The sequence below is a fragment of the Schistosoma mansoni genome, chromosome 2, assembly GCF_000237925.1.
Source record: "Schistosoma mansoni strain Puerto Rico chromosome 2, complete genome".
In the NCBI taxonomy this organism is placed as follows: Eukaryota; Metazoa; Platyhelminthes; class Trematoda; order Strigeidida; family Schistosomatidae; genus Schistosoma; species Schistosoma mansoni.
The window spans coordinates 22,071,008-22,096,260 of NC_031496.1; the positions used below are offsets into that span (position 1 = coordinate 22,071,008).

General features: G+C 39.7%; 1 protein-coding gene across 1 annotated transcript; it reads left to right on the forward strand.

Annotated features, from left to right (window-relative positions):
• The first annotated feature begins 783 nt into the window (after positions 1-783).
• Positions 784-17,257, forward strand: Smp_065420 (hypothetical protein). The gene is made up of 7 exons (XM_018796093.1): positions 784-954; positions 1,772-1,807; positions 1,841-2,012; positions 2,049-2,219; positions 3,458-3,656; positions 14,681-14,932; positions 16,817-17,257. Exons 4-7 carry the CDS (start codon positions 2,185-2,187, stop codon positions 17,213-17,215), a joined length of 885 nt encoding a protein of 294 aa, XP_018650340.1. The 5' UTR covers positions 784-954; positions 1,772-1,807; positions 1,841-2,012; positions 2,049-2,184; the 3' UTR covers positions 17,216-17,257.
• The last annotated feature ends 7,996 nt before the right edge of the window (positions 17,258-25,253 follow it).

The window sequence follows — 25,253 nt, forward strand, 5'->3', positions numbered from 1 at the left end:
GGCCATTGGCATGTCGAGGAATGTTTGGTCCGGGCTGGTTAACAGTTGAAAGGGATGCGTAGCACGACACACCCACTCGTGATTTGGTGCGGATGAGTGACTGAGCGCCCACAGCTGAGTCCATTAAAACTGTAGATCATCAACGTCCATCACATCTAACGAATGACTGGGGGCCTACTCAAGTTAGACGGGAGTGATGTGACCAACAGCTAACGTCGAAGTCACACATCGTGGTAAGCACCTAACGTGAATTAACCCTTCACCGTATCAAGGTACTATGGATGCTTTGCAGATCGTTCAACACAAAGGTCGTTAGTACAGGAATATTTTAGTTTAAGTGGGTAGAAACGAAAGTGTGACTACCACCGAATGGGCCAGTCCATGGCGTATGATTAACTGATGCTCGTTGGTTGCCCTTGACCATGACAGGGATGGATGATTTGTTCTATATTCAGTGACCAAACTGTCGGATTGTTCGGCTAGGGCTCACTGACATTTCACTGGCCCTACAAGACTTATGCGGTCAGCATCAAATTTGGATGACTTACAGAGCTATTGATTTTGGAGATTTATTTACCGCTACAAGTACCGAATTGTATAATTTTGTGTATGACTTATTCGATTTTGTATTTTTGCTCTGAGGAACATCAACACTTTCTATAGAAGTGAGATTTAGCTTGTCATGTGGATTGATTGTGGTCATAGACATGTGTATTTAACTCAATCTGCTGTCACTAGCGTGAGTTGTTTAAGTGACTATCGTTTAAAAGGTATTAAGTGGAGCGGTACGTTTATCCCTGATTGCTGTAAATTAAATGCATCTCTTATTCTAATCGACCCGTCGATTCACGCTTTTTCCATCTTTTCTACTTCATATTCTTATGCAGTGCTGTCCATACTCTGCCAACATACATTATACCTCCAATCTAAACGTAAACTTGTCAAAGGCTCGAGGTTAGTTTGGTATTTAAGTCACTAGTTAATGTACATTTCGATTTACTTCATCACTACGGTTTGTCGGGTTCATCATTATTGTTTTTCAGTTGTAACAAACGGACTGTCGATCTTACTCATTGTTATATGCGATTTGTTCAGTGGGTTGTGTCTGCTAATACCAATATTCATTTATGACCATGAATAAACAATGGCTACTGAAAAGTGACAGTGAATGGTCAAACCAAGAGTACAAAAGGATGAGCAATCGTAATCAAATGTATGACTTGTTCTGTGTACCGTCTGGGTTCTTGGGATTGTTTTTCCTACACCAACCTTGCTTTGAGTGGCTATCGTCATAAGACCAGGCTTTCAGCAAAGCCCTCGCTTTTCTCTGTTGTATTGTCGGCTAATTGAAAAGTGTGTAATTGCTCATCAGGATTCACGTCTATTCTTACGAATACTTTCACTACACCTACTAATCTGGGATTTGCCCTGATGATCTTGTAGGGTATGGCAACTCGAACCTGTGCATGTGTGCCATGTTCCACATTGTGTGTGACTGACTGAAACTTAGTACGTTTGCGTAAATTACACGAGCTTCAGTCATATCGGAACGTTCACAGTGGTTAGAATTTGGCCACAGATGTTGGTCACAATACGGTGCTTCCTACTACACAAACTTCCATACGTATTGTTTGCAGCTTCCTTTACTTCGTTATGGCATATGCAGCTGTATTGCTGTGAGTTCCCTGTAATCGTGTGTTATATAACTTATTCAAATTATTATTTATCGAAAACGTTATCTGAGTACTATTTTAATCTCAATCACTTTCAGATGTCATCGAATGAAGTATTCTCATTTCCAGTTACTGTAACGTTCGCCATTTGTATATCTATGATTCAGATACTTGATGGTCCCGATGGTGAGGAGAATTTTGAGATGGCTCGTGCTCGTATTTGGCAGTTACGTCGCAAGTCTGATTGGAGTTTCGATCGACTTGTTGCTGATCTAACTCCATCTAGTCAGTGCGAGCTAACTTTCGAAATGATTCATATGGTGTCGTATGTTGAAAAAGGTTAGATTATTCTGATTTTTCCATTCCTTCAATCAGTTGCTCCGCCTGGAATGCTAAGTGTTTTTCCGTCACCATTTCAAAGTGCCGAGTCATGGATCAGGGACAGATGGATTTTTCGAGAGGTATATTCGATAACTAACTCACTTGTGCTCAGAACAACTCAGCGAAATCCATGGAACATACTTTACCACTTAAAAAGGGATTAAGGTTAGCACATGGTTGTTTGTCATATTGTTTCATTTTCTAGAGATTTCGACTACGTAGTTACTTTTTACTGTGGCACATATCATAGTACATCTTGAGGGCAACTACGTATGAAAGTAGTTGCATCCACCAAAAACATTTGGAATTTCAACAAATAAGGCAGTTGTACCGAAAGTTTTACGTAGGCTGTCTTGTTTAAACCACTGAGATCACAAGGCGTTCCCGTATTTCAAGCATTGTTTTTTCTCGCTGTAGAATTTCAATCGGAAAATTTTATTCACTCGTGCCACACCCGCTCATATTATATAGTTTTTAAAGCCTGTGACAGTTTTTGATAAAATCTGATTCGTACATCGTCAAGTAGGTTATGTTAGGTATTAGTTCATAATTTCGAGGTACACCACAGTTTAGGCCTGATATTTTCACGAAGCGAATTGTGGCTTAAAAGCCCTCATACACAAGTTAAATTTTAGAAGGTATAATTATGCAGTTTGGTAGTTAAGTACTACGCGGAATGTAGTTAGTGAAGCTGGTTGAACGCCACCGCGAATCCACCAATTCATGCTAGTTTTATTTTTGTCCCGATACACTCGAACACTTCCTTTTTGATATAGCTAGCAGATTAAGTCATTTCTGAAGCATATTACATTGTTGATAAGATACTTTACGACCACCGTACCCAAGAAAATGAATAACTCCATCAAGGGGGTCTATTAATTTTGATCTGTAGGAATTTTGAAGACTCGTATGCAGCCTAGCCTCGTTTTCCGACAGCCGAAATCACAGTAGACCATTACTTGTAGACTGTCATGTTAGAGATTACTAAAGGCGCTCTTGTAATATGTCCTCAAAAGGCTTATGACTAGCGACTTCTCTTTTAACTTTCTCCTGTTAACTGATTTACTCTAGATTCTCCTGTGACCATGACTTGTAGTTTCAGTTGTTTGATATGGAGGTCAGCTGTGATAGTGGAGTTGAATTAGTAAAGTTGAAGAGAACTAGTGGGATTAGGCAACTCTGCTTAACAGCTGAACCAATAGGTTGGAGAGAGGTGATTGTTTCCTCTCCTTGTCTGAACCTTCAAGTTGTTAATTATGTAGCGCATACACGATTAGTGTCCAGTTGTGCCAAATTTTTTAAGTGAGCTGTTGTAAGCCACAAGAACCATTTCATTAGTATATTTCTTGTTTAAGGTAGATGTTTTCATCACCTATTACATGTTGTGTTTGTATGTTGTTCAGAATCGCTGATCCTGTATCTCCCTCAAACCATGCCTTCAATAATGAACTGAAGAATAGGAAAATAATGAAAGTTGACCAGAATTCGACCACGACAGTGTCGGGACCTACCGTACACAAAGCCAATCGTTCACTCCCTGGATTTCAAACTATTTTGCAGTGTGGAAAGACACTTGTTGATGATACTTTATTGGGGAAAACTGTAAGTCATTCTCGATTCCCATGCAAAATCATGAGTATGTTACATGCTTTTGCCAACTGTAAATGGTTCACTGAAAGGCATTGATTATATAACGTTTCATTGGGTTCGTAATAGTGCATTCCCGACCGTTGCTGCTACCTTTACGTGGTGGTCGGGCTTGCCCATTGTGATGAACCAGTCGAGCTATACTGGCTGGAACAATCGTTCCTCAAGATTCTACCATGCCAGACAGGTTGGTTGAAGAGCGGTAAGACTAAAAGCAGCGAACCGAAGGTGAAGTCGTACTGCTGACTGTGACGGCAGTAAGGTGTTTCCTTCAGACAACCAGCATCTGCAGCGATGCTGCCTTCCCACAGGAGGGGGTGGGGTTAGGAAAGGTCGACCCTAAAAATGCACACCTCGCCTTATCCCACGGATTTCCATCTCCGGCGGTTAGGTCCTTTAAAGAACGGAGCTAACACAAAAACTACTCACAATAAGGTCGTGTGTGACCGACCTCAAGCAGTTGTCCCTTGGGCACTGCGGTCACGCTCTCAGGTCATTAAGACCACTTCTAACCTAATCTCTTTTTCAGATACCTCTAGAAGATGGATTGGCTCCAGAGGTCTTTAAATATGGTGGCCCAATTTTAGCGACTAGGTTGACTAATATTCTGACTAAAATCTGGGAGACGGATGTAATCCCATCCGACTGGTCACAATCACTGATTGTCCCAATATATAAGAAGGGGTCCAAATCATCCTGCGATAACCATAGAGGGATTAGTCTGACTAACATAGCATCTAAAATACTAGCCTCAATAATTATCAGGCGCCTAACTAAGACTCGTGAACTGCAAACACGAGAAAATCAGGCTAGCTTCAGACCTGGTCGTGGCTGCATCGACCACATATTCACCATTCGTCAGGTTTTAGAGCACAGACACGTTTATCGGCGTCCGACAATGATAGTTTTTCTTGACTTGAAAGCAGCATATGACTCTGTAGAACGAGAGGTTCTGTGGCAGTGTCTGTCATTGAAAGGTGTACCTGAGAAGTACATAAACCTTGTGAAGGCTCTTTACTCGAACACTACCAGTCGAGTGAGAGCTTATGGCGAACTGTCATCTGATTTTACAACCTCAAGTGGTGTCCGATAAAGTTGTCCACTATCCCCATTTTTGTTTAACTTCATTATAGACCTGTTGCTGGAAATAACAGTCTCTTCGACTGAATTTTCAGGAATTGATCTTCTACCAGGGGGACCACTAAGCGACTTAGAATACGCAGATGACATAGTCCTGTTTGGTGAAGACGCTGACAAAATGCAGAGTCTTTTGTTAGAACTGAGTAATAATGCCAGGATGTTTGGGATGCGTTTCTCCCCATCTAAATGTAAATTGTTACTCCAGGACTGGCCTGCGTCAACACCTGAACTAAGGATAGGGAGCGAAGTAGTCGAATGTGTCGACAACTTCACTTATCTTAGAAGTCTGACCAGCCCTAACGGGTTGGTGTCTGACAAAATCTCAGCACGGATTCAGAAAGCTCGTTTGGCTTTTGCCAACTTACGTCACCTATGGCGAAGACGAGATATCCGTCTATCAATTAAGGGACGAGTATACTGCGCGGCAGTTCGCTCTGTTCTACTTTACGGCTGTGAAACGTGGCTATTAAGAGTAGAAGATACTCGTAGGTTACTAGTATTTGATCACAGATGCCTTAGAAATATTGCTTGCATCTGCTGGGATAACCGGGTAAGTAATAGTGAGGTTAGACACAGGGTATTAGGAAATGATGGTAAATCAGTTGATGAGGTCATGTCAGTCAGTCAGTCAGCTACAACGTAGGACCAGGCACATATATGCATCGGCCCAAGTTGCCATACCTCGTTAGCACAACAAGATGAACACCGGATTCCTAAAAATAGTTAATTTAGTGGTGGTAGTATATAAAAGATAGGTTGTATATAAAGATATAGTACAGGAAGGAAGAACGTTATGAAGCAATTTTAATCTTAAGGTTTAAGGGAAGATAAAGAGTGTATACACCTACGCCATTGTGATCGATTCTGAGCCATGTCACCTAGAGTCTCCAACCATTGGTTACGATAGTCACGCGGACCCCAACCAGGTAGTCTGCATCTACCAACATGGCTCAGGCTAGAAGTTAGTGACTCCAAACACTGATGCCACTTTTTTTGGTTTGACCGCCCCTAACTCTCTTCCAACCATCCCCTACACTAGTCATCATAGCGCGTCGTGGTAATCGGTGTTCAGGCATACGTAACACATGGCCCAACCATCTCAGTCGATGAAGATTCATGACCTCATCAACTGATTTACCATCGTTCCCTAATACCCTGCGTCTAACCTCACTATTACTTACCCGGTTATCCCAGCAGATGCAAGCAATATTTCTAAGGCATCTGTGGTCAAATACTAGTAACCTACGAGTATCTTCTACTCTTAATAGCCACGTTTCACAGCCGTAAAGTAGAACAGAGCGAACTGCCGCGCAGTATACTCGTCCCTTAATTGATAGACGGATATCTCGTCTTCGCCATAGGTGACGTAAGTTGGCAAAAGCCAAACGAGCTTTCTGAATCCGTGCTGAGATTTTGTCAGACACCCACCCATTAGGGCTGATCAGACTTCCAAGATAAGTGAAGTTGTCCACGCGTTCAACTACTTCACTCCCTATCCTTAGTTCAGGTGTTGACGCAGGCCAGTCCTGGAGTAACAATTTACATTTAGATGGGGAGAAACGCATCCCAAACATCCTGGCATTATTACTGAGTTCCAACAGAAGACTCTGCATTTTGTCAGCGTCTTCACCAAACAGGACTATGTCATCTGCGTATTCTAAGTCGCTTAGTGGTCCCCCTGGTAGAAGATCAATTCCTGAAAATTCAGTCGAAGAGAGTGTTATTTCCAGCAACAGGTCTATAATGAAGTTAAACAAAAATGGGGATAGTGGACAACCTTATCGGACACCACTTGAGGTTGTAAAATCAGATGACAGTTCGCCATAAGCTCTCACTCGATTGGTAGTGTTCGAGTAAAGAGCCTTCACAAGGTTTATGTACTTCTCAGGTACACCTTTCAATGACAGACACTGCCACAGAACCTCTCGTTCTACAGAGTCATATGCTGCTTTCAAGTCAAGAAAAACTATCATTGTCGGACGCCGATAAACGTGTCTGTGCTCTAAAACCTGACGAATGGTGAATATGTGGTCGATGCAGCCACGACCAGGTCTGAAGCTAGCCTGATTTTCTCGTGTTTGCAGTTCACGAGTCTTAGTTAGGCGCCTGATAATTATTGAGGCTAGTATTTTAGATGCTATGTTAGTCAGACTAATCCCTCTATGGTTATCGCAGGATGATTTGGACCCCTTCTTATATATTGGGACAATCAGTGATTGTGACCAGTCGGATGGGATTACATCCGTCTCCCAGATTTTAGTCAGAATATTAGTCAACCTAGTCGCTAAAATTGGGCCACCATATTTAAAGACCTCTGGAGCCAATCCATCTGGACCAGCTGCTCTTCCTCGTTTCAGATTACCTATAGCCTTTTGAACTTCAAGTAGGGTCGGGGGGCCTACTTCAATGTTCCATTCAGGTTTTCTGGGAATAGTGGGTAGTTGTGCAGTAGCTGAAGGCCAGCTAAACTGTTCCTTAAAGTGTTCCGCCCATCGTTCTAAACGTTTGGGTTGAGAGCAGATAAGGGTTCCGTCTTTTTCGGAGATTGTCTCACTTACACTTGACTTCTTAATTCCAGTTTCTTTTATTAGTCTGAATAGTTGCCTGGTGTTGCCTATAGCCGCTGCCTTTTCCATCTTTTTTGCTTTCGTTGCCCACCACTGCTCACGATCGTTCCTTAGACTTTTAGTTTACCTAGATCTAATTTGTTTACGCTCTTCGTCATGTTCAGAGCCTGATGGGATGAGTTTACGCGAATCCATCAGTGAAATAGACTTAAAAGAAATCCATTGGTTTTTTGGAGCCCTATGGTTTAAATGACTAATAGATGTTACTGCTGTTTCCACAGCTGTTCGTATGTCTTTCCAAGCAGTATCTGGGTCAGTCTTGTTTACAGAACTGCCTAGATGTGAACTAAGTTGTTTCTGGAATTCGCATTTGGCTTTTTCGTCCTCCAGTTCAATCCTAATGGGTCTTCTTAGTGTACTTTTCCTGCGTCCATTGAGGCGCAGACAAATGCGCGCTCGTATTAAAGCGTGATCAGAGTCTAAACAAGTATTCCAATACGAGCGACAATCTTCTATTGAGCCTCTCCAACGATGACTGATGACAATATGGTCTATTTGAGTCCATCGTTGGTTTGGTGCAGGTGGTCGCCATGTTAGACGATGTCTCTCCTTATGTTTAAAATTAGTGCTTGCCAAAAATAAACGATTGTCTGAGCATAGTTGCAACAGACGATCACCATTATCGGTTCGTTGAGCCGGAATACTAAAACACCCGCCTAAATGTCTTTCTGTTTGATTTGAGCTGCCTACCTGGGCATTAAAGTCACCCGCTACGACTACTATGTCTGAGCGCTTAGCTTTCTGAAGAAGCTCAGAGAGCTTTCTGTAAAAGTCATCTTTCACCTCATCATGGCTGCAGTCAGTGGGAGCGTAGGCAGAAACGACGAAAAGGCAACGACGTGTGTCCCTATCCTTCCAAGTTCTTACGGAGCCATTTAGCCGGACAGCACACAGGCGACTGTTAACGGGGATCCATTCTAGTAGTGCCTGTTCTGCCCTTGTACTTAGTGCTATGCCTACACCTGCAAGTCCGCGAGAACTAGCCAACGGGTCGCCAGATACACGGAGGGTGTATTTCGTTGGCTGTCCATTTTGGCGAGGTGAGGTCAAGTGAATGACCACACTGGGATCCTGTATGCGTGTTTCGGAGACACAGCATACATCAATGGTACGAGATTCTAGGGTTTTAGCTAAGGAGGCCTGTTGACCGATTTGGCATAGGGTACGTACGTTGAAGGCTCCAATGTGTAGTTTGGAGCGAGGTTTTAGTAGACCTGAGACAGTGTTTCGCGCACTAGAATCGTTGGCCATGGTGACACTTGAGGAGGAAACCGAGAGAGGAAGTTTAGTGTTGAAAGTCAAGGTAGAAGGAATAGTAGGAATTGAAGAAGGAGATTGATTATGAATACAGTGGTCTTGAGTGTTGTTAGAGGTATGAGGGCAGTTATCACTTCCCGGTTGCCCACACCGTGGAAGGGTTCTTCTAAAGGTACCTGAAAAGGAAATTGGGTTAGAAGTGGTCTTAATGACCTGAGAGCGTGACCGCAGTGCCCAAGGGACAACTGCTTGAGGTCGGTCACACACGACCGTTTTGTGGGTAGTTTTTGTGTTAGCTCCGTTCTTCAAAAAAAACCTTACCGCCGGAGACGGATATCCGTGGGATAAGGCGAGGTGTGCATTTTTAGGGTCGACCTTTTCTAACCCCACCCCCTCCTGTGGGAAGGCAGCATCGCTGTCATGCTGGTTGTCTGAAGGAAACACCTTACTGCTGTCACACCTCTGTACAGTCAGCAGTACGACTTCGCCTTCGGACCTTGGGTTTGCTGCTTTTAGTCTCACCGCTCTCCAACCGACCTGTCTGGCATGGTAGGACCTCGAGGAACGATTGTTCCAGCCAGCATAGCTCGATTGTTTCATCACGATAGGCAAGCCCGACCACCACGTCAAGGTAGCAGCAACGGTCAGGATGAGGTCATGAATCTTCATCGACTGAGATGGTTAGGCCACGTGTTACGTATGCCTGAACACCGATTACCACGACGCGCTATGTTGACTAGTGTAGGGGATGGTTGGAAGAGAGTTAGGGGCGGTCAAACCAAAAAAAGTGGCATCAGTGTTTGGAGTCACTAACTTCTAGCCTGAGCCATGTTGGTAGATGCAGACTACCTGGTTGGGGTCCGCGTGACTATCGTAACCAATGGTTGGAGACTCTAGGTGACATGGCTCAGAATCGATCACAATGGCGTAGGTGTATACACTCTTTATCTTCCCTTAAACCTTAAGATTAAAATTGCTTCATAACGTTCTTCCTTCCTGTACTATATCTTTATATACAACCTATCTTTTATATACTACCACCACTAAATTAACTATTTTTAGGAATCCGGTGTTCATCTTGTTGTGCTAACGAGGTATGGCAACTTGGGCCGATGCATATATGTGTCTGGTCCTACGTTGTAGCTGACTGACTGACTGAATTGTGCATGTAGCAACTGATCAAATATATTTGTAAAGGAAATATTGTAAAGAATAATGTTTGGATCCGTTTATTTAACTACGCCGCAACTTTTGTAAGATGAGGTGGATTGGTCGAAACTTACCATGGAAGACAAAATGTCTGATTGAAATTACTGGGGCACTAGACCAGTTGAACTGTTCCTCGGAGAATTCTTTCGTCGTCCGAGAGTTTGACAGATGTTATTGGTTGGCGTCTCATCAACTTCACAGATTGTTTCACTCTCACCAGACTTCTTGCTGCCTGTGATTCGGATGAGTAGAAGGAGCTTCTTGCAGTTACCAGATGCAGCTGCTTCTTCCAACTATTTAGCACATTCAAGCTATCCGACTTCTGTGTCCTTACAATTTCATTACTTAACAATCTTCGCTGGGTGTCAAAGTCATGGTTGTCCGGAATTGGCTGACGTGCTACATCAAGTTGTAAGGAGCCTGTAGAAACTCGGAGCTTGTAAGCGAGACGTTTTGCTAATCGCCTTTTTCATGGCATCATGTAAATGCAGCCAATCCTCATCTTCACTTTTCAGTGGGTTAATAGCTAGCCTTAAACCTAGCCCGGTTTGGGATTTGGTTGTAACAGAAGCTGCAACCAATTCACTGAAATTGATCCGTATATGATGATGAATTTGTTGACCACTGAGAAGTAAGGTGAGTTTGGCGCAAACAAGAGCATGATCAGAGTCCGGTGAAGTACTCCGAAGAAGCCGCAGTCTTGTACACAAGCGCAACAGTGGTAGTTGATCGTAATGTGATCATTTTGAGTTCAGACTTGAGACGCAAATGGCGAGGATATCTGGTAGCACATCAGAAATGACCATTCCAATCGTAAGTGCTCTCCAGAAACAAGTAGGCTGTGCATACCTGCAGTAGGCGATCACCGTTATCTGACCTGCAACCAAAAATCTTCCCCATTGGTCACCTAAACGACTTTCCTCTGTGCCTAGACGTCCGACTTACGCATTCAAGTCTCCGGCTAGTACTACAATACCTGTTGAAGATACTTTTTGTAGATCCCTTAACTGATGGCAGAACTCATCCTAAATTGCATCTGGTCTGCTATTTGTCGGACCGAATTTCTACCACAGGCGACCTGCTATATGAATTGACGAATAAGGGAATATACAAAATGGGGATAAAAGGGGATAGACAAGTGATACCATGTAAAATATGAAGGAATGTTACCAAGTAGTTGTAGGTACTATTTGTGAGGGTGCGAATTGAAGCAAGATTAATTTTTTTTAGTTCTGATCATCGTTTGATTTGTGTGGGCTAAGGTACTGCCTGAGTGCCTAAACCTAATCAGATGATTTTCTTAGAAAGCCACAACCCGACCTTCAACCTGGAGGTTTGATCCACAAGGCAGTGGATTTAGAATCTCAGGATTTGGGGGAAAATAAAGAATGGATGCACCTACACCATTGCAAATGATTTTGAGCTATTTCATTCAAAGTCTCTGAACAGTGGTTGTGATAATCACTTGGATCTCAACAAGTTATTCTATACTCATGAATATATGGCTAAACCCAATTGTCAGAGACTTGACGGACTAATGTCATGTTTTAGTTTGACCGCCCCTAACTATCTCCCTACACCTACTCGAGAAAACCTCTCTGATCGAGGTAAGTGGCGATTGAGCATACGTAACACATGTCTTAACCATCTCTGTCGATGGAGATTGATTACCTCATCAGTCGATTTCCCATCTTTACCCTATACTCTATTCTGAACCCATTCATTGCTTACTCCGTGGTCACAAAATACATGAGGATTGCTTTGCAAACATTTATGATGGAATACCAGAAACCTATGGATATGGTATAAGCCCCCAAAATGCCCTGGTACGGCGGAGAGTGGGGAGAGTCCGTTCTCCCTCTCAAAATGCTCTCACATGGCCACGCGTATACAGCCTCTGCCAGGGAAGTTCTAACTGCCTTCTCGTGGCGGGGTGTTGTTCACGAAAGTGAGAGGACGAAAAGCAATGTCCGGCGCTTTAACCGGGTCGGTGGACATGGAAAGTCCACCTAGGGGAGTTGGGAAACCCTGATTCCAAACCAATGGTGCACATGGGCTCCAGTATCCTGATGGAACGAATGGCGTATGAACCTGTTGTTGGTCGCCGGCTACCGTGGGACTGCATCTCTTTACGATGCTCCACTGCTTTGTGGATCAGACCTCTAGGTCAAAGGCTCGGGGTGTGGCCCCCTAAGGAAACCACCTGCTTCAGTTTGGGCACCTGAGCAGTATCACAGCCCTCACACAAATCGAATCAGATTTGTGGCACATATGTATCTGGTACCCCCTTGTACCAATATTTATGTGTATAAATAAATAAATAAATGGATATCTTTTACTCTTAATGGTCATGTTTCACATCCATTAATTAGAGTGGAGCAAACTGTTGCACAGTTAATCCGCCACAAGCGACAAGACTTGGCAAAAGTCAATTGAGCCTCCTGAATCCGTGTCGAGATTTCGTCTGACACCAGACCATTAGTACTGATGAGACTCTCAAGATAAGTGAAATGGTCGATGCATTTAATTCCTTTTACCAATTCTGGCGGTGATGCATGTAAAACCTGAAGTAACACTTTACATTTGAAGGGAGAGAACCGTATCCCAAATATGTCTTCATTATTGCGCAAAGCGATCAGAAAACTCTGCATTGTGTTAGTGTCTTCAATAAACAGAACCATGTCATTCGCATATTCTAATTCAACAAGTAAATCTCTTTGTATAATATCAACTTATGGAAATTCAGACAATGAAAGTGTCATATCTAAAAGCATGTTCTACCACAAAAATAAATAAACGTGGAGAATGCGGACAACCCTGACGGAAATCACTTGAAGTAACCAATTCCGACGACAGTTATCCATAAGTAATATTCGAGTAGATAGACTGTACATGGTTAACGTACTTCTTTGGTACGCACTTCAATGAGACACTGTCACAGAACATCACAATCAACCGAGTCAAACACTTTCTTAAGGGTATGGGATACGTTGAAAAGTATTTTTAGGTTCAAGAATCTGCCGAGGGATGAATATTTTTCCTGTACATCAAAGTCCAGGTCTGAAACCAGCATGGTTTACTCGGGTTTCCTGTTTACGAGCTCTAGTTAAACGTCTCAGCATTATTGAAGCTAATAATCTAGACACTACATTAGTCAAACTGATTTCTCTGTAATTATCACTCCAGGTGACTGCGAGTGTGACCATAAACGAAGATCGTTAAGCAATGAAATTGTGCAAAGCTTACTTAAGGATAGAGAAGGCTGGTGGTCGAAGCACGCTAACGATTTAGAAACAGCAGTTGGTTCCGATAACTACCGAAAGCTGTTTCAACTCATTTGAATCAATGACAACGAGAAGTCTGGTGTGGGTGAAACAAATTGTGAAGATGATGAGATGCCAATCAATAACATCTACCGATGTCATGAACGGTGAGCAGAGTTTTTCGAGCAGCAGTTAAACTGGTCTGCTGCCCCGGAGATATCGGTCAAACTAACCTACCCTCCATGGCCAGTGAAAACTAATTCATCTAACGAAACGGAAGCTCTCAAAGAACTCCAACTCTTAAAGTGACACGAATCACCAGGCCCAGAAGACTTGTCTCCGGCCTTTTTTAAAGATGGTGGCAACCTCCTAGTTGAGAGACCGACTGGCAAGTAGAGAGTGTTCCAACATCATGGAATGAGTTGATAGTTGTCCCTACCTTTGAAAATGGTTCACGTCGTCTCTGCATTACATATCGAGGGGTAAGTCTACTTCCGATCGCGTCCAAACTATGGGCTTCCGTCATACTTCGTAGATTGTTCAAAACCCGAGGAAGATTGACTCGTGAGGAGCTCGCTGGTTTCCGTTCTGGTAAAGGATGTACTGATCATATCTTCACCCTCCGCCAAATGTTAGAACACCGTCGTACTACCACAAGCCAACAATCATAGTATTTACTGACATTAAGGATGCCTTCGATTCGTTGAACAGGACTGTTCTCTGGAATGGTCTATTGAAGAAGGATGTGTCTGAGAAGTTTATTAACATCTTGAAAACTCTATATACTAACACCTCAGGCAGAGTAAGGGGATGCAACCACCTCTTTCCATTGTTCCATCCAAGCAGTGAGGTTAGACAGGGATTCCCAATCTCACTATTTCTTTTCAGCTTTGCTATCGATGACGCTCTGTAAACAGCTCTAATGGATGTAGTTAATGGCTGTGTGGATCTGTTGCCTGGAGAAACTTATCGACCTTGAGTATGCGAATGGACGTGACTTCTTTAACTGGTAAAATTCTTTCTGATTGTACCTTTGCTAACTGAACTGCCTCTCCCATTATTATTATTATTATTATTTCACTATTGTTCCCCGTTTTGTTAAACGCACTTTACATTCTCTGTCTCTTCACATTCTCATTGTTATTGTGTCACGCATATATACTTGGTGCCCTTTTTTTACCAATATTTGTGTGTTCAAATAAATAAATGAAGTATAGCATAAGCAGAGACTAGTTTTTGATGATCTCTTTACTGCCATCTTCAGTGATGTTAGTCTCCTTCTTATAAGCTTCGGTAACTGTTCGCCTGACTGATTAGTTATGTGATGGTTATGTAGCAAAAGCAGGTTCGAGCATTCTTGAAATGTTCGAATTCTCTGTGGCTAGTACATCTGTAACATAACGAAAGGCAGCTGTTTGTTTTAATTTTTCCGTGTTAATTTTGTTTATCGAATTGACATTAGTTGTTCCTCATCTTATTTTAGGACACAGATACGTCTTATGAGTATCCTAGCTTATCACTAATTCACACGTCGAATTCACAGCAAGAAACCTTGCATTATCCGTCTGACTCACCTCCATATATGCTTGTCGGGAGATCAAGAGAATCACTGGAAAAGAATTATGAGTCATCTTCAAAACAGATTTCTACTAGAGCTTCTCTTAAAAGTGATAGTGGCTCCAAACGAAATAATAGTGGACATTTTCTTATGACTAGTGAAAAAAGCCAAAATCTGGTAACAACGTTTATTGTGTCAAAAACTTTATGTTGTATAAACTTTATTATATGCTTCATGTTTTAACAAGTTGATATATTGTTGTAAAAAGGTGATTTAATCTACAAATAATCACATTAGTTTATGTTGGCATATTTTGATTAATTTAATTGGACAAGCTCCTCGACTTTCCATGAGGTATAAATTTTGTAGTGGCCTCGTACACGTCTACGTAAATTTCTTCCTATTGGTATGGATAATAGGAATCAGACAGAATGTTTCAAATTAGTTATTTTAAGCCTGCTTATAATTCTGTACCTAGTTTCAGAATTAATTGTGATCTAACTAATTATGTACGTTATTTATATACTTTGTTTAAGTATAGGTATGTTCATTGCTTATTTTATTCCATTATCTTTCTGGAACGGTATGAACTAATTTAAAGACTTACTTTGATCTGGCTAGTAATGGCAGGAATCCACGCTACATACAGTTATTTCCTCTCACGGTTTGTCTACCGTTACGCACTCCTGAAACATGTGTATCCTCAGGTTATTCTTTACTCAACATTAAACTTTCTCTTTGGTTTTGGTGATAGGGGGGGGTATGTTACACTTGTGACCACATATTTCATTGGAGTCGGATAAGTAGCACAAATAAGCGAGCCCAACTCAAGAAGTCGTGAAAATCTTCTTGAAACTCTCAAGTCTACCACTTGCCACTAAATGCTTTATGAAAGTATTTAAGATGATCAGATCACAACATGAAGCCAATCGAATAAGTCATCGATTATTGATTAGTGTTTTTAGTAAAGTTGAATTGATCTTTATTGCTTGAAACTGTGTGGAATTCCTGACTAATATGCTCTCCGAAATGGTAGAAATCAATGGTTTGATGAGACCCTAGATATATACACAATTCATCAATCACAGAAATGCTCAAACACATTTCGTCTACATTCTTCACTAAATCTTGAATGTGTAATCCAGTATACTTATATTTGCTTTATCGTCATTCCGTTATTTTCTTCATTCTTTTTGAAGTTGTTTTTAGAAATCTAGAACTTTTATGAATTAGAGTAATTTAACCCTCGAATTAGTGTATTTATTTATTGATAGCCTTCAGTAAAATATACAATTAATTTCAACTCAATATTTGTTTGTTCCCAGTCAGTAGCAATACCGATTTTTTATCCCTCATTAGTTATTGACATATTAACTGCAGGTCTCTTGTTACTGATTAGTGAAGTCTGAATGAGATCAAGTTCATTTCTTATTCAAATTAATTGCTCGTGTATCAACTCACTTTATCTTACTGAGCATTTCATTCATGAAAAACGATTTCAGGTTATATTTAATGCGTGTTCAACAATTAAGAATAATTTCTAAGTGATATTCTAGGTAATAATAATAATATCAATTCCTGATTTTGTATAGATTTGTCTACTAGTTACTTTCTTACTTACGCCTGATACCCCTCGTCGAGGAACATAGGCCGCTCACCAGCATTCTCCATCCAACTCTGTCCTGAGCCTTACTATCGAGTTCTTTCCAGTTGTTATTCATCCTTTTCATATCTGCTTCTATTTCCCGGCGTAATGTGTTTTTTGGCCTTCCTCTTTTCCGCCTCCCTTCCGGATTCCAAGTTAGGGTTGTCTACTAGACTGATATGAATTTCTAGTATACAAGGGTTAATAATATCAATTCTACCTAAGACTGGATGGATGGAGTTCGTGCTCATAACTCACTGTTTAAACGCTCAACTACGCATTTCGTTCAGTATAAATATAAGAAAAGCGATTCCTTAAAGTGGTGTCTATTATTATGTGAAATTTTTGTCGTTCACCGTTTAATATTTTCCTTGATTTGACCAGACATTGATTCACAAATCTTTATTCCATTCTAGAGAAACTCAGAAAACACCGATATTGGTCAATCGAGATCAAATATGCTGAATATATTTTATGATCCTTTAGGATTGGAAACGACTAATTGTGATAATGGTTATCCTGTAGTTGACAGTAATAAAAAAGTGTCTAATCCTTCTCATAGTCTTCATACATCTGATGGCAGACATAATTTGCTTGAATCGAAAGACAATGCTCTAGATGATATTAGCACAAAAATGAATGTTTGTATGGATGATACGTTTTTATTGGAATTTTTAGACAGAAATTTGGCTGGAACCGATTCCAAAACTAATGCCAATTTCGCCGAACGATGTGGTTTAAATTCTCCAACAGCTTTTGTCGAAGATATGATTAAAAAAGCACAGAAAACTCTAAATCATCAGTATAAATGCTAACAGTTCTTTAATTAACTTTACATTCCGTTTTTTCTGTATTAATCTCAACTGCATTTATATATCATAGAACAATTTGGTGTTTTACTGGTAGTGTTCCGAATTCCGGTTTGTCTTAGTTATAATCTTCTAGCATATCTATTTCTGTCCTTGAATTTTTCTTACTTCACTGTTGTAACTCGAATTATTGTAATGATGGCAAAAAAGTAATCTTACGTCATCCGTTTCGATATTCTTGAATATTGTAATGAGAGGTTAATGGTTATCAGAACCATGAGATACATAAACATTATTAGTCTAATAACATAAATTAACATGTTAAGGACTTTATGTGTGGGCGTACTAATGTCGTGTTTAATTGCTCTTATAAGATTTTGGTTTAGTTATCTCAGTGTTTCTCCAAAAAGTAATTTTCGTCATTTATTATCCTTGTGTATATTTAAATTTCTTCATCGTAACTTCAAAACAGAATGTTGCTTCATTTTTCTGAGAAATCTCTTTCTAATTTGAAAACACTTTTTGAGTTACAACTGCGTTGTATCATTAGATTTTGGTTTTATATGTTTGTCGTTAGTGTAATCGACTCTAATTTTGAACCTTTTACTCTTGAGTCACTTCATATATTTCATGTTTAGATCTAAGTAGTATCGCTGATGGTATAAAACCGGCTGTATTATGTTAATTCGTGTATTTCGTCTTGGCTGCATGTTAACCAGCCACTCTGTTGGGTTGTGGAATGCAATTATGCAACACTTCAATTTTTTGATGAAGACACATTGAATAGACAACCATATCGTGTGATCTGGATCCAACCTCTAATGTTAGTACTACTTATTTCACGTCCCAGAAAGCTTATTTTGGGGTGGCTAACGATAGATGATCTGAATTTGTAGACTGAAAATACTGCTTTTTATGCTGTTCAGATCAACGAAAAACTAAAGAGAAGAAATCGTGTCGCGAAATTACGACTTCTTTCCTTTCAAACATATCATATAGAAACGGCTAGACTCCCTATCATCAAATATGCTCACAGTATCGTACTTATGGCAACCTAATTTGGTTGAAACTCCAGTCTGATAACTGACAAAGGTACTCGTGATACTTCTATATGACCACAATATATCGTTAGGTGATTGGCATAGAAACATTTAATATGTATATGAACATTAGTAACTACCATGTGAGGCTTCTTGTAAACCTTCCATGTCACCACTTGAACAGTTTCACTCTCAACGACTTCTGCTTTTCAATAGGTTTAACGCTTATAATTATTCTGTTATCGTTGCAGTTTATGTGTGATTGGAGGCATGATGAAAACCAATCTGGAAACCAGTGAAGTATGGTTTACCGCTCACGGTTTTGCGAAATGAGTGGTAATTCAAAGTAAAGAACGACTGACTTAAGATCGACAGGTTACTCTTTTCTAAACTTTGCCATAACAAGTGAAATAGTTCTCTATTTTATAAAGCTTTAATGTTAATGGTAGTCTTGAAAATTTATAAAATTGATACAATGGTTTCAAGACTAAATGAATTGAGTTGCAATGTGAGTAAATTTAGTAATTCCTGGTGACCCGTATGATTGTGGTTGTTACTACTTAATAATAATACCAACATTTATACCAGTGTCAAAAGAGCTCATGGTAAGTTCTACATAATTTCGCATTTAAAGCATATTGTTCGACCAATATGATTATCAGTATGAAATTATATATCGGAAATTACTCAATGAAATCACAATTTGACGACAATCCTGTATTTCTAGGGTTTCGTTACAAAATCAGTAAAACAACTTTCCGTCAGTTGAATGTAGCTGTTATCGGTTGTATTTCTCAATCGGTGTAAATATGGCACTGTAAGCCCTTCCATGTATGGCATTTCTTCGCAGAATACACTAGGCAGTTGTACGCCGTTTCAATTTTTTAACAGTTGAATAATATATCAACTGATTCTTATAAGTTTAAGAAGATAGGAATCACTTTACGAGCTTCATAAATTAGTGAATACACAATATTTATCGGTAAGTTATTTGAGGTTGAATGTCAAGAATTTTCAATAAAGAATGTCTGAAGTGCCTCAAGGTTAACCATAATGATATAGACACTTGGCGGTATTAGTTTGATACTGTTGACAAGATCTTAATTCTCATAATCCGTTTCTGTATGTGTATGTTTCGAGAAAACGAGTGCTTCATTATTGAGATACAAAGCTTGATGTCTGTAAACACTGATATTTCGTTTTGTGTTACGATATGTGGTTAGAAAATATTCTAAAATGTTGTTTAGAAGTATATTTCTGGTGTTTTAGAATTATTTGATTGTTTCGAACGATATTTATAATGACTACATAATGCATTTGAAATAAATTACAAAATAATAATTCTATATATTGCAGCCAAAATCTGACTCACAGACATGGCTTTCTTTTATGAAGGATATAATTGTTCGAACCTGTTAACAGATATGCACAATCTTTGTCGAACTAACTGTGTAACGTTTTTAATAACAGATGAGTAAAATAATCTGGAAAGTACTATTTGACCGAGTTTTCAGTTTTTTTAATTATTCATTTAAATGTCTGTCGTGGGTGATGTATCTCAAAATTGCGCGAAGTTCTTCTACATAAGAAATGTCCATATTCACAGAGACGTTTTTACTCTTAATACTTAACTCACTAGACAGAATATATAAAGAACTGTGCTAACAATCATGACGAATGGATTATACGGTATGTGACTATACTTATCAAGCCAATGTATATGTGTTAGGATATTCACAAGAATATCCCAAAAATTATCTCGAATGTAAAATGGTATGTTTTCAGACTCTTCACATAATTCGCATGTTATTTCCTATTGGCCATTATTTACAGTGTCCTAACTATGACTTTCATGTGTCGTTTCCCTATTGGTCAATTTTGAGTCGTCCTAATTATAACCTTCACGTGTCCTTCCTTTCCATTGGTTACTGATAATAGTCATCGTAACTGTATAAATATGCCTTGTCTGTAAACCATTTTTGTTCTGCTGCTGACCCCATAAACAATTCTCATTTAACGGCTGTGTTCTGATTTATTGGAGTTGGGGAACAGTATTGGGGTCGAACTAGGATATCTGAATTTGGTCAATCGGTAGAATTTCGCGTAGTCCTATCGCAATACCCACACTATATTTCGCGTTATAACAATTTGGCGACGGAGATTTTGCAAACAAGTTGCTGACTAGCTATGGATCCAGTTAAATTAGAAGAATTGTTCAAGCAACAGCTGAAGCTGATGGAGATCTTTACTCAGACGCAGATCTCTTCTCGAGTCTCATGTACACCAACAATCCCTCAATCAGTCGACGGTATTACTAGTGGTATTTCAGAGTTTCTTTATGATCCTGATGCCAATATTACATTTGATACCTGGTTCAGACGTTATGAAGATCTTTTTAAAGTCGACCTTGCTGACAGAAATGATTCGTGGAAGGTGCGTCTTCTCCTTCGAAAACTTGGTCCATCAGAGCTTGATAAGTATTGCAACTACATTCTACCGCAGAACCCACGAGACCGTTCCTTCGATGCCACTGTTCAAACTCTCAGTCAACTTTTTGGTGACCATCATTCACTTTTTAATACGCGTTATCGCTGTTTAAAACTGGTCATGAACGAGTCCGATGACTTCTTAACCCATGTTGGCATTGTCAACCGTGAGTGCGAACGGTTCAAGCTCAAATCCCTTACCGACGACCAATTCAAATCCCTCGTATTCATATGTAGTCTTCAGTCACCCAAATTCTCCGACATCAGAACTCGATTGCTGAACCGCCTTGAACAAGACCCTACGCTGACACTTAATGCAATCGCCGACGAGTATCAACGCATTGTCAACCTGCAGCGTGACACCACTTTGGTCCAATCTGGGGGCCAGGGTGGTTGCGAAGTTCACGCTGTCCAACGTCAGAACAAATCTCCGAGATCAACAACCTGTGGTCCTACGAAAGCCAATGCTCCTTCTTTCTCTAATCACTCCAGACCGGTTCACAAGAAGCCCCCCTCTCCATGTTGGCACTGTGGAGCCTGGCATTATGTGAAATTTTGTCCATTCAAACAGCAGGTGTGCGATCGCTGTCATAAAGTTGGTCACAAAAGCGGTTTTTGCCAATCTCATCGACCCAATAGTCGTCGAAATGCACAGACGCAACGTCGTCATACTAAAAAGCAGCTTCCCTCATCAGGAAGTTTAGCAGCAGTCTTCCACACCCATGCCGCCACGCGACGCAAATTTCTAACCCTCTCAATCAATGGTCAGCCAGTTCGATTGCAGTTGGACACTGCATCAGATATCACTATTCTGTCAAAAGAAACTTGGCGAACCTTGGGTCAACCTCCCATCAAACCATCTTCGCAGACAGCCGTTAGTGCATGTGGTGGTCATCTCCGCCTTCATGGTGAACTTAATTGCTGTATTTCGTTCAGAGGTACAACCTTCAAGGGTACGTGCTACATCACCAAATCCCCTCTCAATCTTCTGGGTTTAGATTGGTTCGAAGAACTTGGTCTTGCCAATCTACCTATCAGCACTATCTGTAATCAAGTAAAAACTCCTGCTACTACACAACAGCATGCTGCAGACCTCCAAAATCGATTCATCGAACTCCTCCAGCCTGGTTGGAGGCTACGAACAGTCCATAGTGCGATGGCACCCAGGCGAGTAACCCGGCAGAATCCTCGAATGCAGAACACTAGAATTCCCTACAAAGTTGGTGCGAAAGTGTATGTTCGGGACTATAGACATGGGTATGATAGATGGATAGAGGGTGAAGTCGCAAAGAGACAGGGGAAGGTCATGTATGAGGTCAGAGTAAACAAAGAAATCTGGACCAGGCACCATAATCAACTAAGGCCAAGAGAATCCAAGGAAAAAGTTGAAGTTACGAAACGCATCCCACTCGATTTATTACTGGATACTTTCCAACTTCCGCCAATACCTACAACGGAGGCAACTGAGTCGTCTAACCAAGCAGAACATTCTTCAGGTTCTTCGTCGTTACCTCGAAGGAGGTCAAAGCGCAAACGAAGAAAACCAAAGAACTTTCAGGTAAACCCACGATTGCGTCGCTATTAATTTTTTCCAAGGGGAGGTGTTAGGATATTCACAAGAATATCCCAAAAATTATCTCGAATGTAAAATGGTATGTTTTCAGACTCTTCACATAATTCGCATGTTATTTCCTATTGGCCATTATTTACAGTGTCCTAACTATGACTTTCATGTGTCGTTTCCCTATTGGTCAATTTTGAGTCGTCCTAATTATAACCTTCACGTGTCCTTCCTTTCCATTGGTTACTGATAATAGTCATCGTAACTGTATAAATATGCCTTGTCTGTAAACCATTTTTGTTCTGCTGCTGACCCCATAAACAATTCTCATTTAACGGCTGTGTTCTGATTTATTGGAGTTGGGGAACAGTATTGGGGTCGAACTAGGATATCTGAATTTGGTCAATCGGTAGAATTTCGCGTAGTCCTATCGCAATACCCTATATATATTCGCATTATAACAATATGACACCAACACCTACAGAAATCTTGATAAGTTCAATGCTATTAGAGACTTGGAACTTGTTCAATCACATAACACAAGATACCTATCATTCGAAGTCAGAAAATATATTTCGATAACATTAAAGTGTCGTCTGAACATTATTTATGAGACACTTGAAGATTGAGTTTATCTACCCTCACTTTATCGCTGTGGAGAAACGCCTTTCCTCGACATGCTCATGATCTTCAATAATTCAAATCGCAAATGGAAACGTATTGAGATATTTAGCTGCCTAAAAAGACAAAAGATGACCTGGGAATTTTCGTAAAGCAGAGTCAGCAATAAAGTATTGTCATTTCCTCGTACATTTATGTAGTGATGTATCTTACAAATTCTTTTACATGTATCAGTTACTGAACAACTTCAACATCGTACTAATTGTGAATATGGATGCCTTATGCCTGCTCATAACTTTTCAGTAACTAACAATTACTTATCAGTTCCTGAGCACGAATCTATATTTCCGAAGTAGTATTTTTGGACTCTTTTATATTTTCTCTGCTATTCGTGGTTGTATAGAAACCTGAAGTTTGGAAATTATCTGCATAAAATATGCGCATCTTATCTAAAGCGTATTGATATGTTTATCCAATACTTGTACTTAGTTGAGATGACATTAGTTGCACATAAGTTATCAAGTGTTCTGTACTTCTTATAGTCTAAAACTTCAAAGTAGTGAATGGTAAAACACGGAAGATTAGTCTTTCAAGACAAAATGATTAAAAATACCTTAAACAATTTACATCCGTATAGGTAGTTCTGGTTTGTATATATGATGAAGGCTTCAGTAGTATGGAGAAGGAGATTGACACTCTCAGTCAGGTTTCTACTAATACTGTAGATAAGTTTAGATGTTCAATATGTCTCTAGAAAATAAAGCTTCATGACAAGGTGTTCTGTTACTTATTGTTTTAAAGATCCAATGATGTCTATTTTCTGTCACATTGGTTACTGTTCTTTACTCTTGTAGAAGTAACACGGTATAACAAAGAGCTACACCAACATGTGTATAAGTATTTCAATGCGTAACTACTCAGGTATTTCCCTTTAGTATTTATTCAATCTTCTAATGGATGCCATTGAATTGTTTAATTATGCCAGAGCATTCAGTCTGTTGTTTTCAGTTAAATCACTGCTGGGCCGTTCTGATTATTGTTCACGTTGTCTTCAGACAAACTTCATTTATGCATTCAATACAGCTTTCTGATTACAGAAACTTTTCTTCATAGGTATGATTCGGTACTAGCAATATGTGTAGGTGTTAAATGTGACGCAAGCGTAATCAAACTGTAAAGACTTTTCCCAGTAGTAATACAGTAATGAGATGACTTCATTTGAATTTTTGGTGTTATAGCATCGTCGATATGGATGGTATAAGTATTGTTTCAGTGACCTCATGTCTGTATATTTGAATATATTAAATTTAAGAGAATTACTTTTGCTTTTTTTACTCACTTCAAAACGAATCGATGTTATTACTTTTAGCACAGATTTACATCCAATTAGATGCTGCAAATTTGAGTATGATGTTTCTGGATTTTTTTTCAGTAAAGTTTAAACGCACACAGTTATTCAGAAAATTTATACCAGTTTACAAATGTTGGAATACATCGATTTGGTTTTAAAATGTGTCAAGGTAATATTATCACATCATCCTAAAGTTAATTTATTGCGATAATAAAAGATTTGCAAGCTTATAAGGGACGATTTGTATCTGTTTATCAACAGACTCAAGTTAGACAACCTTTAAAAATTTGTAAGCTGTGGACAAATATGTTGTTTTAGTACGGAACTCCTCAGCAATGCATAAACAATCCTACCAAGGATGGAAAACAGGACCTTCAGGTCTCATTGGAAGAGCTAAACCTTTAGAACACGGTGTCATCATGTTATTTCAGATATGAGATTGGTATCGATTGAAGACGCTTGTGAAATTTCAATTATTGGTTGGAACTCAATATTACCTATTGGATGCTGGTTCTGAGATCCAAAGTTTAGTGAATTCCTAAATTCATGTGCATGTAAACCAGAGATTTACCTAAAATGTAAAATTAAACTCATCTTGATCATTTTTAATTAGACCCAAACTATTTTTGATAGTGTTTCTCCCCTTCTGTTTCCTACATTTTTTTTATATTTTTGAATTCAGAACATCCGGTGATAAGACTAACTAAAATTTATTCAATTTAAATAATAAGCACAAAATAATGTAAGTTGTTTACTAATTTAGAAGAAAGAAAAATTGGAGTACATTGATTCTTATGTTGATATAAAGTTGTATGACCGATAAATAGGTATTTAACATGTATAGTGAATAGGATCATAAAATAAAACTGAGTATGAGAATTGTGTATGTTAAAGATTTGTTTAAGAAAGTGCAAATAAATCAGTCAAACGTTGAAGCGTTCCAAAGCATCTTTAGGGTGTAGAATATGTAGTGCATATATTAGTT

What these genes read in the sequence shown, in the direction of transcription:
- Smp_065420 (XM_018796093.1), top strand. Translation starts at nt 2,185, where the DNA reads ATGGAACATACTTTACCACTTAAAAAGGGATTAAG. An exon ending in CCACTTAAAAAGGGATTAAG is followed by an intron (nt 2,220 to 3,457) that starts GTTAGCACATGG and finishes TATGTTGTTCAG; the next exon opens with AATCGCTGATCCTGTATCTC. An exon ending in ATACTTTATTGGGGAAAACT is followed by an intron (nt 3,657 to 14,680) that starts GTAAGTCATTCT and finishes ATCTTATTTTAG; the next exon opens with GACACAGATACGTCTTATGA.